General features: G+C 35.0%; 2 protein-coding genes across 2 annotated transcripts; one reads left to right on the top strand and one right to left on the bottom strand.

Moving 5' to 3' along the window:
- The first annotated feature begins 202 nt into the window (after nt 1–202).
- LOC103335759 (protein CHROMATIN REMODELING 35-like) lies at nt 203–5,788 on the top strand. Its single transcript, XM_089053913.1, is given in 10 exon segments — nt 203–1,527; nt 1,611–1,715; nt 1,804–1,917; nt 2,001–2,093; nt 2,181–2,588; nt 2,711–2,869; nt 3,557–3,718; nt 3,833–4,985; nt 4,988–5,336; nt 5,425–5,788. Coding segments are annotated over 10 exon segments (2,886 nt in total). The 5' UTR covers nt 203–1,188; the 3' UTR covers nt 5,429–5,788.
- A 453-nt stretch (nt 5,789–6,241) lies between these two features.
- LOC103335703 (BEL1-like homeodomain protein 7) lies at nt 6,242–13,230 on the bottom strand. The gene is given in 6 exon segments (XM_008238730.3): nt 6,242–6,640; nt 6,642–7,298; nt 7,792–7,852; nt 7,951–8,330; nt 10,566–11,523; nt 12,399–13,230. Coding segments are annotated over 5 exon segments (2,040 nt in total). The 5' UTR covers nt 11,466–11,523; nt 12,399–13,230; the 3' UTR covers nt 6,242–6,598.
- Between the last annotated feature and the right edge of the window lie 7,318 nt (nt 13,231–20,548).

Raw genomic sequence — 20,548 nt, forward strand, 5'->3', positions numbered from 1 at the left:
AACTTTTTAATAATTCGTAGACTGAGTTGTCTCTCCACAAATAACTGAAACTGAAATTGTGGATTATCCTTAAATTGCTTCAAATTAAAACCATATAGTAAAAATGACCAAATTAAAACTACAGAGATCTTAGTGATAAAAATGATAAACTACTGAGACCGAAAGTTCCGTTTTGCCTTATAATTTTTGGCTCTCCGGATTCAGACAGAGAATGCCACTATTTAACTTGGGAATCCGTACCGAGAAAATACAGAAAGAAGAGTGGAGGAAAGCAGAGCCTGTAACTTTGTGTGTACGGTACCTTTTCCCATTTTTCCCACTCTCCCCACACAAACACTCGAAGAAGATTTTTGAGCAGAAGCCATTTCTAACACCTATCCATATACATTCAGTGCATGCTAGAACAACCCATCTTTTCTCTCTCTGCCTCTTGTTTTCCAAGAAAAACTAGGCTCATCTTTTGCTTGCATTACAGAATAATGAACTGTTTGGTGTTTTACACTTTCTTTAAGCTTATTTGTTGAAACTGATTTTAGTGCATAGTGAGCTGTGTGTGGGACCAGAAATTGATTTCCCAGGTGAGTTCTACCCGAGTTTCAGAGGTAAAGTTCAGTCTTTTTCCTCGTCCTTTTTGCTTCAGAAATTTCCTTTTATGATTTAACATTCAGTTGCTTGCTCTTTTTTCTTAAAAAAAGATAGAAAAAACACACTAATATCTTTGATTCTTCCTCTCTTCATTCATTGTTGTCTTTTGCTGTTTTAAGTGTGTTTCTACAAGCAAGATCTTCTTTTTTTTTTGGTTTACAATAACGTTTTACAAGAGAAACCTTCATTAAGTAATGGGTACTTTTTATCTTTCCACCTAATCAATGACGCCTGAAAGCTTTCTGGGTTGGATCAGAAAGCCACCCAGTGGAACTAATACGAGTTTTAGGGGCTCCAGATTGATGGATTGTTGACATTTCACAGTTTTTCTTTTGTTAATATTTTACTGTTACCCCAAAAACAGAGCTTTAGTATGTTTAGTTTACTTTTTTTCTGGTGGGATCTCTTTTAAGATTAATGTTGGCATGTTCTGAGACAATGATTATGTGATGAATTCGAAAAAAATTTGATTGTTTATCACTTAGCATTAACTTTGAAGTGTTGGAAGAGTAATGGAATCAGAAGGTTGTGCTGCAGTCTCCTATGGAACGTCATCAACATGTCATTGATATAGAGGATGAGAGTTCAAACAACAGTACAGAAGTAGGACCGCCTGTTTTTGTCCTTAGTTCGGATGATGAAGACAATGGAAGTAGGAGGCCACTTCATCTGTATCAGAAGCTTGTGTTAGAGCATCCTCCAGACCATGATCAACATATCAAGAATTTGGAAGATGAAACTCGGAACAATATTACAGCACGAGCACCGCCTGTCATTGTCCTGAGTTCTGATGATGAAGAAAATGGAAGTAGGAGGCCAGTCCATCTAAATCAGAAGGTTGTATTGGAGCCCGTTGGAAGATTGCTAAAGAAGAACATGACGGTATGTTCTTTCCCTGCATTTGAAATATTAATGTACCTTGCCTAAAATTTCAGCGATGGACTGATCATCATATTCTGTTTCAGGATTCTTTAGAGGGCAAATATCAGAGTAGTGAGTTGGAAACTCTGCTTAGAGATTTCGATATTTGGATAGATAAAGATGTAAATGTTGGTGCAGCATACAATATGGTGATTGGTCTAGAATTCAATGTTCAAATTGTTTTCCCTGTTATCCTATATGCATATTGGTTTTCATGGTCATCATATTATGTTTCAGGATTGTTTAAAGAGCAAAGATGAGAGAGAAGAGTTGAAAACTGTGTCTGGAAAAGTTGATATTTGGATAGATAAAGATATAGATGTTGGTTTTGAAGACAATATGGTGATTGACGTATAACTCGTTTTTTAAATCGTTTTCATTGTTTATCCTATATGCATATTGGCTGGCATGGTCATCATACTTTACTGGCTCAGGATTGTGTAGAGAGCAAAGATCAGACAGAAAAGTTGGAAACTTTGTCCGAAAAAGTCGATATTGAGATAGCTGAAGATGCAGCAGAAAATATGGTGATTGGTCTAGAACTTACTGTACCATTTTCCTTCTTGTCCTATATGCACATTGATTGCCATGGTCATCATATTTTACTGTTTCAGGATCATGCAGAGAGCAAAGCTCAGACAGAAGAGTTGGAAACTCTGTTCCGTAAAATTGATACTGGGATGGATAAAGAGATCAATGTTGGTGCAGCATACCTTATGGTGATTGGAAAAGAGAATCAAATATCTTCTGAAAAAGAGGAATGTAATTGGAAAACTAATTATCAAGAGATTAACAAGGGGTGCATAGCTCCAAGCACAGAGGTAGGAGTTCTGGCTGGTAACATGGATGTTCGGACAGATAAGCCCGATCATGTTATTGGAGAATATGAACATGATAAGGTGGTTGGGGAAGGTAATCACGACACTTTCCAGATTAAAGAACAGTATCAGAAAAATGATATTGACGAAGATGATCTAGCAGAAATATGGAAGGAGATGGCAATGGCAACAGAATGTTCCAAGGTATCTGCATCAGATAGCTCAGAGCATACCAAAATTTTGATAATTGATTTTGTACCAAACTTTCCATGATGGTACTTTTCTTTTTCAAATTATATCAAATTTATGCTCGCTGCTTCTTCTAGGATATTGCTGTTGATCCTTCAGCTGATGAAACATCTGGTGTATGTGGGGAAGAATGTGATCACTTTTTCATCCAGAAGGATGATCTTGGATTAGTTTGTCGTATCTGTGGAGTTGTTCAACAAGGAATTGAAACTATGTTTGAATTCCAATATAGTAAGGTATTCATGCTTTTTTCTTCTTTTGTGCAACTTATGTCATTATATAAAGTTTCACATGAATGAACTAGTAAACTACTCGTGAGAGGTTCATTTACTTGTTTCTGAAATTAAATGTTGGATATATTTGAAAAACTCTGGACTATCTAGCTTTGAGGTGGAACATGTGTTGTTTAATCATTAACTATCTGCATCATTTTTGTTGTTGTTCCAAAGTGGTATTTTTACATTCCTACTACCAACACCGATATTGTCCCCAACTTAACCACGTGCATAGCCTAGAAGGTGTGGCGTTTTATCACAAAAGGCCTGGGTGTTTTTTTAACTTTTATGCAAAGGCCTCGGTGTTATTAGAGGTGGAACCACTCACTTACATATTGTATTATGTTTTGTCAAGTTTCAGATGTGATACTTTTGCATTCTTCAACAAGAAATAATTATCTAGGGTGCTATGTTTCATTTCATGCCTTGGATGGCTATTACTCAGTCTTTTCTTTAACTTATGATCTTTTGTCATGGAAAAATATTTGACACTTAATTATCCATCTTTTGTTCCTTGGTTATTATTTTCTGTCATCTAGTGGTATCTCTGATTGGATCATGTCAGAAGATGGGATGCCTTTTTCTGTTAATTTATTATCGTGCATATTTTTCACTTGTGATCCTTCATCCTTGTTTCCTCACAATCAGGCCAAAAGGACTAAACGAACTTACATGTATGAGTCACGGAATGCCAACACTACCGAGTCAACTCAGAGTTTCTCAGTTGGACCGAAGTCTACTAAGGATTATTTAATAGCAACAGAAATTTATGCCCATCCAAGGCATAGAAATCAAATGAAACCACATCAGGTGGAGGGCTTTAATTTTCTTTCTAGCAACTTGCTGACAGATAATCCAGGCGGTTGCATTTTGGCTCATGCCCCTGGCTCTGGAAAGACTTTTCTGATTATAAGTTTTGTGCAGAGTTTCCTAGCTAGGTTCCCCCATGCTAGACCACTGATTGTTCTACCTAAAGGCATTCTGGCTACATGGAAGAAAGAGTTCAAGATATGGCAGGTGGAGGACATTCCGTTGCATGATTTTTACACTTCCAAAGCAGATAACCGGTCTCAGCAGTTGGATATTTTAAAACAATGGGTAGAGCAGAAGAGCATCCTTTTTTTAGGGTATCAACAGTTCTCTACTATAATGTGTGACAATGGGACCAGTAGGACATCGGTTGATTGTCAAGAAATTCTGTTGAAGGTCCCTCGCATTCTTATTTTAGATGAAGGTCACACTCCAAGGAATGAGGATACAAATATGCTTCAGTCCCTTGCACGAGTCCAAACACCTCTAAAAGTTGTCCTCTCAGGAACCCTGTATCAAAACCATGTGAAAGAAGTTTTCAATATTTTAAATCTTGTTCGTCCCAAGTTTCTGAAATTGGATAATTCCAGGGCTGTTGTTAATCGGATAATGAGCAGAGTGCAGATATCAGGTGTGAGGAAACAATCGAAAACTGGTACAAATTTAGCTCTGTTTGACTTAATAGAACACACTCTCCAGAAAGATGAAGATTTTAGAAGGAAAGTGGCTGTCATACAAGATCTTCGAGAAATGACCAGGAAGGTCCTGCATTATTACAAAGGAGATTCTCTGGACGAACTTCCGGGACTTGTGGATTTCACCGTTGTACTTAATCTTAGTTCAAGACAGAAACTTGAAGCGAAAAAGTTGAACAAATTGGATTACTTCAAGAAAGCTTCTGTGGGGAGTCTTGTGTATATGCATCCAGAGTTGAAATCTCTTACAGACAAATATTCGTCAACAGGAGGAAAAGGCTCTGAAATTGATAATAAGGAGATGGATAAACTTATAGAAAATATAAATTTGAGAGATGGAGTAAAAGCTAAATTCTTTCTTAGTATACTAGGCCTATGTGAATCAACTGGTGAGAAGCTGCTGGTTTTCAGCCAGTATATTACGCCTCTGAAACTTATGGAGAGATTAGCAGTGAAGGTAAAGGACTGGAGTCTAAACAAGGAAATTTTCTTGATCACAGGTGATTCAAATTCTAAGCATAGGGAACAGTCTGTGGAACGCTTTAACATTTCAGCTGATGCTAAAATCTTCCTTGCTCCATTAAAGCTTGTGGGGAAGGAATCTCTCTAGTGGGGGCTTCTCGAATCCTAATTATGGATGTTCAACTTAACCCTTCAGTAACTCGCCAGGCAGTAGGCCGTGCATTTCGACCAGGACAAAAGAAGAAAGTCTATGTCTATAGATTGGTTGCTGCTGATTCGCCTGAAGAGGAAGACCACTTTATCTGCTGTAGGAAGGAATTGATTTCAAGAATGTGGTTCGAGTGGAACGAGAGCTGTGGAGACCAAGATTTTTATATGAAGACTGTTGATGTCAATGAATGTGGTGATATGTTCTTGGAAAGTCGATTGTTGCAGGAAGATATAAAAGTTTTGCGGAAAAGGTTTGTGCATTCATCATATTTTCATTAAATTTTCAGGAAGATATAAAGATTTGACTTTTTTTTTTTTTTTTTTATTTTGTTTGCTCAGGTAAAACCATCAAGGCAGGCCTAAGGCTTTGGGGAAAACGTAAATAATCTCACTTTTTGTCATGACCACTAAGCTTCATACTCATCTTTTAAAACTTAGGTCAAGGATACCAGTAACTCTGTAGGCCATTTTGAACAATGCTGACGGTAGGTAAGCAACAGCTGTGCTTGGCTTCTCTTTCTTTTGTAAATGAATCTGCAGAATGGGAAGTTGTAAAAAATGCATGTTGTAGCTGATCCGAATGCTCGTTAGAGCTTGTTAGCATAGAGAAAAATATGTGAAGTGTTTTTTAGTATTTTGACAAGTTCTCAGGGATTAAGCTACAAAATACTTCTAAAATAATTATAAATATGAGCATTCCAGAGTAAGGACTTCAAAGGCCTTGAAAGCAAAAGAAAACTGCCAGTTTTAGAATGCTGAAATGGTTTTGCTAAATCTTCCCCCGATTTGCTTAAAAGCGTAAGAAAAGGAAGAGGAAGATAGAAGACATATAGCCTATAGGCCAAGCCATAATTTAGCAAACCTTAAAACTCCCTTGTAAAAGCAAATATCTTTCATGTGAAAGACTGCCAATATCTATCTATATACTTTAGATAAGAGAACCATCTCTGTCAACCAAAGAGAGTTAAATGCCAATCATATCCCTTTCAAATAAAGTAGTTCTAATATTTATTTTAAAAACTTAGGATACCAATAACTTCCTCCCAAGCACTTGTACATCATGCACAGAAGTATCTAGCAAACAGCAATGCCGGGCCAAAAGAAGGGCTCTTGTTGGCTTTGTTGCTCTTGAGAAATTGACCAGGCAACGTTGAAATAACAGTCAAGACAATTTGTCAGGAAGCTTTATTGCAAACTATAATATAAATGTTTTTCTTCAATACCATTACCACAGTTGGCACTGATTGTACATTTTTTTCCCTTCCACATATTAAACCAAAAAAGAAATATGTATCTTATCTTTACAAATATGCTGATCTTTCAATCAATTTCTTCATATAATACAACTGTACTAGTATGTTTTCATGTCTGGAGGAGTACAATGTTTCTTTTCACCATTTGCAAGCAAAGACGAATGTTCCTAATCGCGCAGTCCAAAGCCTATCAATGTCTGTTGTTTCTCCCCCTAAGAATAGGTTGAAAATAAGCAATGTGGATATGCAAAGAAGCATCTTCACACGACGAAATCGCGTAAAAGATGGGAGGAACCGAATCTGTGCTTGCTGGTTCCCAGAATCCATGCATTCAAAATCTGCTGTCTCAGATCCTACAGAAGAAGCTGCAGGATTGTATAAATCATCCCCTCTCATGGCAACAAAACTGTGATGAGTTCCAGTAGAGATGGGCAGGCTACCACCATCACAATGCTGCAACCCCAATGTCAGAGACACCCCGCTTCCGCTTCCAAATCTCCCCAACTCTGGCATGTGGTATGCATCAGCTGCTTCCATAAACCTCTCACTGCTCCTATCAGAGTGAACATTTGGATCAGAAAAGAGGCTACAATCATCCATACCAGCCCTTTGCCCCTCTCTAAGCTTCACCAGCCCGTACTGAGCTTCAGCTTCGCGACGAGTCCCATTTTGGAAACTGGCAGACCCAGTGGATCCAGCCATTTCCACATCATGGAAATGGTCGGATTTGGAGTCCATAAATTGTCCAGTGCTGCATCTCTCAGTGCATGTCGAACTAGCACTAGGCTGCATATCTTCTACTCCATCTTCCATGGTCCTCATGTCACTTTTTTTCGTTTGAGGTGCATTCTCAGATGAAGAATTGGAGTCCATTTCCGCATCACCAGCCTCTTCTTTGTACATCTCCTCGACCATGGGCTTCCAGAGACGCACCCGTGCATTTATAAACCAGTTTGAGACCTGTGCCACAATGAAAGAGTACATGAACTTTGAGATCTCAAGTTGCATCGAATTAAAATGAAGACATTTGTACTCAGTAACTGATGTATTATCTGTAAATGCTAATTTTTTATTCAAATAAAACAATATTAAGTTTATTTGAATAACTTGTTATAGCAATACCATACCCATCAACTTTGAAAAGTAACAATAAAGTAACTGCTGCAGTAAAGTTCATATTTCTAGCAAGGAACTGGCTATATTTTCCTCCTTAATGTAGACAACATTCTTTTGCTTTTTCTTTCGTAATACTCTGCAAGTACCCCTACCAACTACTCAGCTCCACAGTTTTCCTAACTATGTATCCCTTTAAGAATCAACACATTCCATGTCCTAATTCAACAGATTTATATGTATCAAAGTCAAAATAGGAAAAATATCCTATTCCTGTCACATATGCACATGGTGCACCTAGCCAAATGCTATATATAAAATACGATTACTTCCCCATTACCTGACTTCTAGTCAAGCCTGTCTGCCTTGCTAGCATGATCTTATCAGAATCCTTCGGATAGCTGGAAAATATCAATAGTTAGACATTAAATTAAGTCAAGGACTCTGATATCTCCCAAAAACAATAGTTTGAGAAAAAGTTTGAAGTCAGAGGATTTACGGATGAAGGAAATGCTCAAACAGCCATGCTCGCAGAATCGAAACAGAGCTTTCTGGCAAACCTCTTTGTGGCCTCCATGCATGCTGTTGCATCATACCAAGTTGCTGAAGGGCCCTCTGCTGCCTGAGTTGCTGGTCCACATAACGGAGGCGAGATATTCCGACTCCTTTAATGCTTCCTGATGCACCTTCCTCCCCAAGGCTTTTACGGGTTGCTCGTATCTGCCCTGTGATTGCATCACGTAAGCATCGAAAGTGGCGTGAAATAGTCTGGAGGGCAACTGCTGTGTATGGTTTAGCTGCCCCACATCCCGCTATCACATCAAATGATGATACCACAATTTGCATCTGATGGTAATAGTGCTTGTACCTTCTATCAACCTGTTATTGTAAGATAAAGATCATTACGCCTCATGGGAAAAAGAGGAGCTCCAGTATACTGGTGTAAATGAAAACATAGTCATGTATACTTTTTGACCTTTCAGAAATACTGGAACTTGTACATTTAAGTGATCAAAATAACACCACAAATAATTGGCATATCATATAGGTATAAATGAATTGAAGAGCCATGTAATTAAATAAGTTTCTACTTTCGGATAACAATGGATTCACAACATTTTATAAAAAAAAGAACAGAAAGAGAAGTGAAGTTATAAACCCAGAGTTGAAAAGGATTTTTTTTTTTTTAAGCGATCACATATAGGAAGGAACAGAGAATTCAAAATTTCCCAATATCATTGAAATTCAAATTAAAAGAGGGTTTAATAGTGCAGAGATGTCATTGATCTAGTGCAACCTTTTCAGTAAGGGGAACCTTTGTCATGTAGTTTATATGTAAAGCTAGAGATGAAGGTACAATTTGACAGCAAGAAAGGTCAGTGACAATCAACTATCAAATAGAGCAGTTAGTAGTGCATTAGGGAGCCCAAAAAGAAAGAAGCTCTTGGAAGTTTTAGGCGTAAATAAATTAAAGTTATCAAATGTGAAACAGATTCTTTGTTTCATACCATACCAATATATAGAATAGGTAGACTAAAGTATTATGTACAGAATAATGCAAAGAACCACGGCTTCCTATCAGACTATAAAACAACAGAATAATCATTTCTTGTTCCTAAAAACACCTAATATTGAGCAAATAACCTTTTAGAATTTAGACAGCCCCACAGAATAATATTCTTTCCCAATACCAGACAAAGGTCCCCAAGAGACAAGCAAACACAACCAGAAACTTCTAAAAAAGCCCTCAAAGAAGATATTGTTGTACAAATTTTTAAGTAACTAAAGCTGCTCGTGATGTAAATCCCCTAAATTAATAGACCAGAATACAAGAAATCTTATCATGAGCAATTCAGTGACTATGGAAACTTTGGCTCCAACCAAAGGGTTTTCCCTCTTCACCCACATCAACAATTAACAATGATACCCAAGGACAATTCTGCACCTTATGTTATTTTCTCTTCATAGAAAAACATAAAGTACTAGTGTCAAATGTCTACATAGGAGGATTACCTTGATGTTCCATCAGAGTACATAAGCATATGGGGACATTAAGGACATATTGGCAAGTATACAAGGAGAGCCAGTTATCTTAATAATTTCATTAAGGTCAATTTTACTTCACACATCCCATGTTCTTTGTAAAATTACTAGTAAATACATATCATACAAGCCATCAACAATTGGTATTCATGGTGAAAGCAGTAGAAATAATTGATACGATGCAATGCTTCTCAACATATCATCTAAAAAGCCTACATGCAAGGCTCCAGGTGATTCAATAATTGCCTGTGCAACATTTCCTTCAGACATAAAAGTAAGCAGTCAAAAAAGAAATTTTATACTTGAAACTTTCAAAATTCTTGAAGCTTCTTCTTAATTACAGTATGTCTGAACCGAAAGAACAAGCCTCTTAAAACCAGTAAGAAGAGTAGTAAAATCATTATTATTCAATCAAATATTTACAAAAACGTTGATTTAATCTGTCATTATCAGTTGGAACAATCAGATATTAACATATGTTTGGCAACTAAATCATTATAGATTTTTTTGGTTTTGCTTGTCCCTTTCCTTTTGTTTCTTTGTTATTTTATCTTCATGGTTGAACAAATGAAGACACCAAATACCTTTACACACACTAATCAGTTTTCTAGAATCTATTTGATACAGGGAAATTTGGCATGAAAAACTAAAAGCAATCTCATCCAATAAAACAATGCTCACTAGTATCTCTTTCTTTCATTGTTTTCTAACACATCGTTTCAAATTAGCCCCCAGTTATGACCTTTGATCATAAACGTAATGATTACTTATAATACTAACAATAAACTTATTACATAATATCACGAGCACAAATCACACATAAGTGATAAAAGCAGGTGATGTGGTCATCCACTGAACAAAACTGCAAACAAATCAATCATAACTGCTTAGAAAGAACAAAGATGATTGGATAATGTCAATCTAGCAAAAAGTGCAACCAAGCCTTGATTTTATGGTGGTAAACATTACGACCAGATGAGCAAGATTGAACATATAATTACCTCATAAAGAGAGTTTTCTTTTTTGGGTCTGTCTTGTAAGAGACATAAAACTAAAGTGCATTGTTCATACCTCATCTAACATAGACAGAAGCTTCGTCAACTTGCTTTGCAACTCTTGTTTCTCAGCATGTGAAAGCTCACATTGTGAGTTACTGGCTGTGTCTTGAGGGTTTGAAGATACTCCACTTTCGAGCTCATTCTTTGATCCATCATCTCGATGCTCATGCGTGCTTTGGTTCTTCTCCCTATCATGCTGCTTCAGTGCTTTCTGGACATTGACAACTTCATCAAGTAGTTGTTGTGCTGCTTTGAGGTATTTGTTATTGGGAATGGCTCTTGCAATACTCGACATCCCATATGGAGACAAATCCCCTTTACTTGAATCTGGATTGCCTCCAGGAAAACCAGATTGCAAATATTCAACATTCCTTGGCTGTTCATCTCTAAAAGCGCCATTCCTGCAGTCACCCTCACTTGAGATTGATGGATTTGGACTTAAGAATGAAGCAAAACCCATATTGGGATTACGGTATGGGATAGAAGGCATTTGCATTCCTGATGGTATTTGTGTACTGAGACTGAGGGATAATCCCTGACCTTGCAAGTTCTGTCCGCCATGAAGAATAGCTGCAGAACCACCCATGGGGTGCGTAACTAGCATCTCATTTCTACCCTCCCTCCATGGACTGAATCCCTGCTCTCCAACACGGGAGCCACCGAGATGCGATAAAACATCCTGCTGCTGTGAATTGTTATCTGAAGCCCCCACGGAGGAGACTACGTCAATGCAGTTGTTTTGCTGCTGAGAACTTCCAGCCAATGCATCCGAGTATGACCCAGAGTTCATATACATCATCATGTTACCAGGAAGAACAGGTGCTTCTGGATATGAACTAGGCAAAGGTTCCCTTAAATAGAGCATTGGCGTGGCATCTTTCTGATTATTCGAACCAGTATAATAAGTTGACATACTTTTCTCTGCTCCTTATTCCCCAGTTATTTGAGTCAGATTACAGTCATCCCCAACACTGAAAATAAATCAGTACAACTTCCATCATTACTAATCCGTAGCATAGTCGAAAACTAATAAACTTACAGGAATTTAATTGTGAATCATCAATTCTTACTCTCACCAGTATAAGCTTATGCACTTAAAGGAAAACTACTCAAGTTACAGAAAATTATCTGTTGGGATTCCAAGCAATCCTCACAGAAGAAAATCAACTCACCAAAGCAAAACACTTCGGAGATATAGGAATTGATTGCAAATTCTATTACCACAAACAGAAACTTATAATTATAGATAATACAGGTAACTAATGCCCCAACGTATAGGAGAATTAATCATCCAAAAACCAGTCTTTGTATGCTGACATATGAACTTGTTAGGTGCCTGGCAAAGGATTGACTTTTGGACCAACATCCATTGGGAGAAACTCTCTTTGTACAAAGAACCTCTTAGAAGGAAGAAAAATTATTTATATCCACTATTTTTTCCAATAACTGAATTATTCAAGTAAAAAATAAGTAATAACTACCCAGAAGCGCCATGCAAACAGAATCAGAATTCCCCAGAGAAGGGAAAATTAAATTCTAAGAGAAAACCATGTTCAGAGAAGGAAAAGATAAAGATAAATTCAAATGAAAAACAAGATTTTTAGACTAGCAACAAGGCGAGAAAAAAGGAAAAAATAAAACAGCAACAAGGAAGGCAGACTAATTATAACGGATCATCATCTTAACAAATAGAAAGAGAGAAACCATAAAACAAAAAGAAAAACAGAAAAATTCATGACTGAGACACAGAGAGAGAGAGAGAGAGAGAGAGAGAGAGAGAGAGAGCAGCTAAAAGATAATATTGAAGATAAAGTCAGGAAAAAAAAATAGAAGAATAAAAAAATACCTGGAAACTGGTAACAGTTGTGGGTTGTGTGGGGAACAGAAAAGTCTTAGAGAACATCACCCGATCGCTAGAACACAATCCTCTCAGAACCAAACACTTTCCGATCCCAAGAACACCAACAACAACAACTCTATTATTTAACAACAATAAAAACCCACAAAAAGGAAAAAACAATATCTTTTCTGTGTGAGAAAATAAGTGAGATGAGAGCTATGAATTTTTCACTTTTGCTCTGTTTTTTTTTTTGCAATCATAGATATTCTCCACCCATCACTGAATCAAACCCCACGTGAGACTCACACGCACACAGAAAAAAACACACACAGAGAAAGTGTTTCACTGAGTCACTCAAGAAAAATGATGACTTTCTCTTTTCACAGTATGTGGGTTTGTTTCTTTTTCCAGATATGGATTCTCCTTTTGGGGCTTTGGTGGGTTTCTTTGCTTTTCTTAGTTTTTTGCTTGAAACCCAGTTGGGGAAAAGTTGTTGGGTACTTGACTTTGCTGTTATTTGCTTCTTCTTCTTCTTCTACAATTTGCTATGCTTAATTCTTTCTTTGGCTGGTGATGCTCAAGTGTTTGGTTAAGGAGCTCAATCTCTAACCACCAGTTGGTGGACCTAAAACCCTCTCTTAAACCCCCCCATATCCTCTCCCACCATCTCTCTCCTTTTTTTTTTCTTCCTTCTATCTAACTTCAACCTCTGTGGCTGTCTCTCTCATCCCTTTGAGCATGGAAGGTCTGGGTTTCCTGCAATATCCACCATATAAGCATATTCTATTATTTTCCTCTACTTTTTAATTTGTGTATTTTTGTCCTAAGCTTCTCTTCTGAATTTTGCATTCTATATTTTATTTTTTTTATTTTTTTTTTGTCTTTTAACAGATAATTTTTTTTATATTTTTTATTTAATTTAAGAGGTGCACCATTTAGGCATTAGGTGCCCATATCACTGTATTTGTCGTTTTGTGCCAACTAATCTGGGATTTTTGCACTTGTGGCCCTGTCATCTTTATGTATTTCTAGTTGTTTCCCCTATTGTTGTGGTATTGCATATTTGTCACTATCATCCAAATTCTCTTTTGTATAGTTTGAGCTATTACTTTGTTCAAGTGGTGGGGACAAAAGTTTTTTTTTCTTTTTCAAAGATCTCCAAACCAATATATAAATATCAAGGACAAATGTCAGATTTACTGATAAAATTTGCAACCAAAAAAAAAAAAAAACTATTCTCATACCAAAAACAAGAAGTCTATATATACTTTTTTTTTACTATTAATGATTATTAATTTTTAAATGTTTAAATATAAAACTAATCATTTAGGTGGGAGGCTTTTAACTCCATAGTAGAATTAGAATACTTACCTCACCCTCATGGTAATAATCATAAAAGTAAAAATTAATTAATTAATTTCAATATGATGACTATAATTTTTTTATTTCCTTGCAAAAGCATCTCCATCATTTTTACCTTCCAAAAAAAAAATTTGTCTCTCACAAATATTTCATTTTTATGATGGGGATATGGTTTATTGGAGCTTCTATGTAAGATAGCACTGCCTAACCCACTAATGTGACACTACTTACTTGTATTCCCACACCTTTAGCTTTCCCTTTTAGATGGTAACAATGAAAAAGGCATCTCTTTGATGAGGGGCAGTGAAGTGAGTGGGCATTTTGAGATTGGGTTTGGAATGAAAAGTACAACCTTTTGGAAACTAGTGGGACTATTTTACTTGATGTTATGAAAGAAAATAAAAGGTAGAAAACAAAATTAATGGGGATAAATCCAAAGATGCTTTGGTTTTTACTATAGCAAAAGGAAGTTTAGTGCTCAAGATAATTGATGGGCTTCTTTTTAATGATACTTCATGCTTGGGGCATTTGATTGATGACTCTCAACTTCTACTATCAACTTTCTTGTCTAGTTCTTGTCATATTTTTTGAGAAGTCAATGTTGTGGCACATAGATTAGTCTATTTCACTTTATTTATGAAATTATGAATGATAGATGTTCTCATGATTCTTTGATATAATTCAGGATGCATTGTTTGAGGATGCTTACTTTGTAATTTTTGCTAGTTTATTCTAATAGAAATCGTCTATGTATATAAAGTAAAAGGTAGAGAATGGTGAAACATTCAAAATACTATAAAATGCCTTTGATTAATTCAAACATTAAAAATTGAAATTATTAATTAAATGAGGATAATATAGTAAATTCACATTTTTATATTAACAAAATTAAAATTAAAAACAAAATAAGATAATAGGTCCTACTTTTATGCAACATAACTACCTATTTTATCTCTTTTTAATTCTAAAAATAAAATATAAAATATAAAATAAAACCAATTGACTTACAAAAACTAGACTTATAAGAAATCATCATTCAACTTTTTCTATCTTGAAAAGCCATAGATTAAGAATTACAATATAGAAAAAGGCAAAGAAAATCTATATACTTACAACATCACCAACGCATAAAACAAGTTTGACTCTTCAGCTAGATGGTAATTTATCATTCAAAAAAATTACAAGGTAATTTAAAATTCTATTTTATTACTATTAGATTATCACTCGAACCGACATCTTTCTCAAAGTTACTATCGGTTTTGAGACATAGAAAGGCATTCTCAATTTCCAAATAGTTTGTTTAGCATTTTTGACAAAAATGAGGAAGCTTATGGCAAAAGCATAGCCACATATAGGTATGAAGTGACCATCTCTGGATCCTCTTCAATTCTGTTAATGTGACATCTGTGGCGGATCCAGGATTTAGAAGTCGAGTAGGCACAATTTACACTTGCATGGATACGAGTACAGGTACGCCAATTTGGGAAATTTCTAAAAACTAAGATATGTGTATGGCATCGATACGAATCACGATGTGTGCTTTAGTGTACAAAAAATTGGGCTCGGGTGTACAAAAAAATTAGGTGTCCAAACAATTTTACCCATTCCAAAATAAATTATAGAGTCCAATATCATTCGTATCTAATCACGTGACTCCCTACCACTTTTATCATTCTCTCCTGTCTCTGTCTCTCCCTCCCCCCCTTTTTTTTCCCTCTCTCTTTTCCCTGGGGCTCTTGTTTCCTTCTCTCTCTTTTCTTCTTCTTCTTCTTCTTTACTTTCTCTTTTCCTTGGTCTTGTTGCTTTATATCTACCCATTTTGATTTCATGATAATTTTCGAGTAGGCAGCTGCCTACCTAAAACATGGATAGATCCGCCAATGTTTGACATGGTGCATTTTCTTTTTTAAAAAATTTCAAATTCTTGTGAACATAGTCTAACCGAGTGGAAAATAGCCTTGATTTGCAAACCAGTGATCTTAGGTTTGAACCTCCATGGTACCTTAGTAATGTGTGTATACGAAACTCCCTTGATGTTTGTGGTTTAGACTATCACTTGTTCAAAACAAAACAAAAAATTCCAAATTCACCCTTTACATGTAAAGCTACTATATAACTCATCTTTGATGTACTCCCTTCCTCACCAAAAGCTTTAACTAACTAGACATCAACAACCCACTTGCTAAATATATAAATATGTAATTCCAAATTTATTCACATTGATTTTTTTAAGGTTATTAAATTAAAACAAGGTGAGTGCAAGGAAATGCGTTAGCCCGAAGAGTTTGTTTGGCTTACAAGATAAAGCAAATGAAATGCAATAATTGTAACTTAAACTTGCATGGTTGAATTTCAAAATGCCAACAACCTCATTTCTTTAAAGAAAGAGGGCAGTTTTGGTATTAGTCAATTCTACGAGGTCAAACGCTGGTTTTCAAAAGCCTGCCTTAACAGCATAAGGCACACTGCCCTTAACAACTAAGGCAGGAGCAGGGGAGACCTAATTGCAGACGCAGGCAGGCAGGCAGCGCAGGACATGGCATTGGTCATTGGCTCTTGGGATTGGGGAAGGGCAGGAAAAAAAACGACAGATGTGATTGGCTTGTGGGGATCGGGAATCTGTGTCGTTTCAGCATACTTACGTAAGGTCGTATGACTTTGCTGTTTGGGGTTGGCTTTTTTTTTTCTTTTTCTTTCTTAATTTCTGACACAAACGGAGTCGGGACTCGGAAAACGAATGCGTAATCATTGTACTAGTGTCATTTCTAACAACCTTATATTTCCATTTTGACCCAAATTTTTCTTGTTTCTCATGGCATGTGCCAAAAGTAAAATTAAAATTTATTTGCACCTATTAAAAAGTTTTTTTTTTCATTGAAATAATAAAATCTCTATTAATTGTGAGATGTAACATCTCTATATATAAAACAAAGTGCATAATATGGTAAATTCATATTAAAATTATTAATTAAATAATATAAATGGTAAATTCAAAATTAAAAATAAAATCAGATAATATATCATACTTTTGTGGAACATAACTACTCATGTTATCTTTTCTTAATTCTAAAATTAAAATAAAATAAATAAAAAAAATCAATTGGCACATGCGTGAGCATGGGTCAGGGGCTAGTCTAAGCTAAAGACTTAGATTTGCGTTTTTATACCCCGAAGTTGTAATTAGGTAGTGAATCTTTTAAGATTCTGTTCTTATTCCTGATAATTACATTTGTGTTGTGTATTAATCATTATGACTCTCTATTGTACATCTTATGATATTATATTAATAAAGTATCTTCTCCTAACAAAAGAAACTCAAATAACAATAATAAATTAATTACACATATTTAGTGAAAATGAGAGAAAGTTTCATTTTAAAAATATAAACACACGAACCTCTGTTACCAAAACAAATCTTAAAAATGTCAGTTAAAAAATAAATATTAGAAAGAGTTTAAATAAATGTGTCTTGATCATCTTGTTCAAAGTTCGTCATCTCCTTAAACATGCAACTCAAGCAATTCATCAACATTCTAAAAAGTGGCATTATATCTTGGGCCACCCTTAACCTAATGAGCCGTAATTTCAGCCTACCCGCCTCTTCCTTCGGTCTCGATCTAATGTGTCAATTATTAGATGGACTTCACCAAATGAAGACAACTTTGTTAAGTTCAATTTTCATGATTGTGTTTCTCACAAATTTATTTATTTATTTATTTTAATACAAGCGATAGTCTAAACTACAATATAGGAGATTTCTCACATATATACTACTATGGTGCCATAGGATTCGAACTTGAGATCACTCATCTGCAACTCAAAGTTATATTCTACTGGACTAGATCCCCATTGACTTTTTCTTCTTCTTCTTATTTTTTTTATCAAAGATAAATACGGTTATTAATAAAAGGGTTTCTCGTTGACTATCATTAAACTTTATTATAAGACAAATACATATTAAATATAATCAAAACATACATACTATCAAAATGAATGTACGGTCAACAAATATAATTCAAAGTGTATCTGTTCAAGTTGTGCCCTGCGATCATTGAGATAATTGATTTTTTTTATTGAAAATAAATAATTAAGTTTCATATATATATATTAGTTGTAAACACAAGAAGAATATAATTAGGTTAACATACTGTTCCGTTTTTGAAAGCTTCTTCCCGCTACTTACTGCATCTGTAATTGTGGGTTAAAGGATTTGCGAGGGATTTTATTGAGTCTAATGTTAAAGAGCTTTTAAAAAAAATATATATTTATTTATTTATAATTTGGTGAAAAAAGGATAGCCTTTGCCATTTAAAACCAAAAACAAAAAAGCCGCACACTTTACAGAAGAAAAAAAAATACAAACAAACAAGGCAGCTAAGCGATTAAGAGGAGAGAGGACTCGCTCAAAGCAAAAGGCAGTAGACTTGGAGGGCCATATATATATATATATAGGTTTATTTGTTTATCTTGTTCAAAGCTTACTTAGGCTACGACCCACCATAGCCGTGGCTGTTCCGCTAGTATGTCTCCTAATCTAGTGAGGAGTCTCGAATTAAGAATGATTGTTTATAAGTTACAATTTGAAGATTGTTCTACCATACCAGATCAATCCCAACCGTGATTCTAAGACAGTTTGGCTTAAGAAGACTATTCCTTGTCTTGAATTCATTCAAATCGATTCCAATTTGTATGTATTGATCTCCTTACATGCTCTTTAGTTTTCTTTTCTCACACATCAATGATGCATGTTTTGTTATAATTCGTAATTCTCAATTCGTCGTCTTTAACTTATACACCGTTCAAATTATAAAAAACTAAACCTAAAGTCCGAAACGTTGATTAAGAGATAGTTTAATCTATTAACTCTTGGAATCTATCACTGCATGTCGATCTCAAAACTATCTAAATATAATTTGGTTCACGATCTTTTTTTTACCAGTGTACCCAAAATTCAGTTACTCCTCATAGTTTTTGTTTTTAAGTATGTCATCATGCTGATTTGAGTATGAACTTTGGGTTCACAGGCACAACCCCCAAGTACCTAAGTTTGGTCAATAATTATTTTCTTTTTTTATGCACAATAATCTTATATTATAAATTTGAGAGAACATTTCGTGTGGATGTTATTCATGCAATTTTGTATATATGTTGGTTGGGTTATTTAGACCAAACTCTAATATTAAACCCAAGGGTCCCATATTGACAAAGACTTTGGCCGGCACGTAGCTCTAGCATAAACCAAATAAAATCTACACACAAACGAAAACAATTAATAGAAAAATTAAAGAGATATATAGTCATATACTTATATTTAGCACTAATTATATAAATAACCTATATCATTTAATTTTTATAAACAAATTATATAAAAAAATCCAAAAAATGACGACCCTATTGAATGTTATGGATTTTTTTATGAGTTTTCGGGGTTGAATTTGTTTTAAGTAATTGATGATAGTTTTGTAATTTTAAAAAAGTTAAAAGTTTTTTATAAATGTTGTACATGGATTTTAGGTGTGTTTCTAAAATCCATTTCATATAGATTTTTATTATTTATAATTTGAACTTCTATATTGAGTATAATATTGAATCTCTCAAAATTAAACTGATTTTATATGTAATTATTGATTGCTTAACTTGTGATTAGCCACCTTATCCTTTGTTAAACAACAGATTAATTGAAATGAAACACAATTAGCAAATATAATAAAGGAAAGGTGCCAACTGTGATCTACTTTGTGCAGCGCAGTTGCTAATAGTAGAATAATATGGATTGGAACAATCAAAAGCCAATGAAATTTGGTTAGCTAGTTGACAATAAGTTGGCAAAAACTGTTGGATATTTCTAAACTAGGTGACACGTTGCATTGTGATGGCTGACCACAAACAAATGTTTAATATAAGATTTGGTGCCTCTTTTAATAATGATTTAGTTGGGAGTGTGATAGCGTGAGTTTGGAACCAAGTAGAACATTAAAAAAATCTGGTTCTGTCCATTTGGAGAAAATCACACTAAGCACGCCTCTAACCCTCGATTTTTATAGCATCCAATCAAATAAAAAGGGGAGCGTAACGAATAATGATCGCACTTTTAACAGACGAGAAATTATTGTATAATATTAGAATATTGTCATGTAGTATAATTTGTTCACGTGTTATAATTTGAGTAGACGACATAATTGATATTTTCTATTTATTGTACTTATTCATAAAAAAAAAAAAAAACTCATAATCGATTGATACTTTTAATTCTCAAAATTGAAAGGTGTCTTAAATTTAAATCACACTCTCTAGTTATTAAAAGCAGTTACATCCAGAGGTTTCATGTTTGAATAGCCGCTTTTTCAGTATCGCTTGTATATATAAAAATCATTTTATCAACAAATAAATTGTAATTAATGTATTTTGATATATTTTTTTTCTAGGTTTTCCTTGGGATAATGGTAAGGCTTCTGGTGTGGAATGTGGGATCCATACTTTAGCTTTAAAATCAAACCACTGTATAAAAAATTGGTTCTCACTTTTTAAAATGGTGTTTGTGGGTCAAGAAAAACAAAATAAATTAATATAAAGAAAAAGGAAAAAGTAAAAAAGTGATGCCTGTGTAAACGGGGGTCGGCTTATCACTACATGAGGTTTGGCTATGACACGGATTAGGCCCACCAGATGATAATGGATGTGGGCCCCATTGTCGACGCAACGTCCAGGAGGTTTTTTTTTGTTTTAATTTTTTTTTTCTTCTGCTCTGTACCTTTTTGGTTTCATGCATGTTAGGGCAGTGGAAGTTTGATTCA

This window comes from Prunus mume, linkage group LG6, assembly GCF_029339155.1.
Source record: "Prunus mume cultivar Tortuosa linkage group LG6, ASM2933915v1, whole genome shotgun sequence".
NCBI classification, from domain to species: domain Eukaryota; kingdom Viridiplantae; phylum Streptophyta; class Magnoliopsida; order Rosales; family Rosaceae; genus Prunus; species Prunus mume.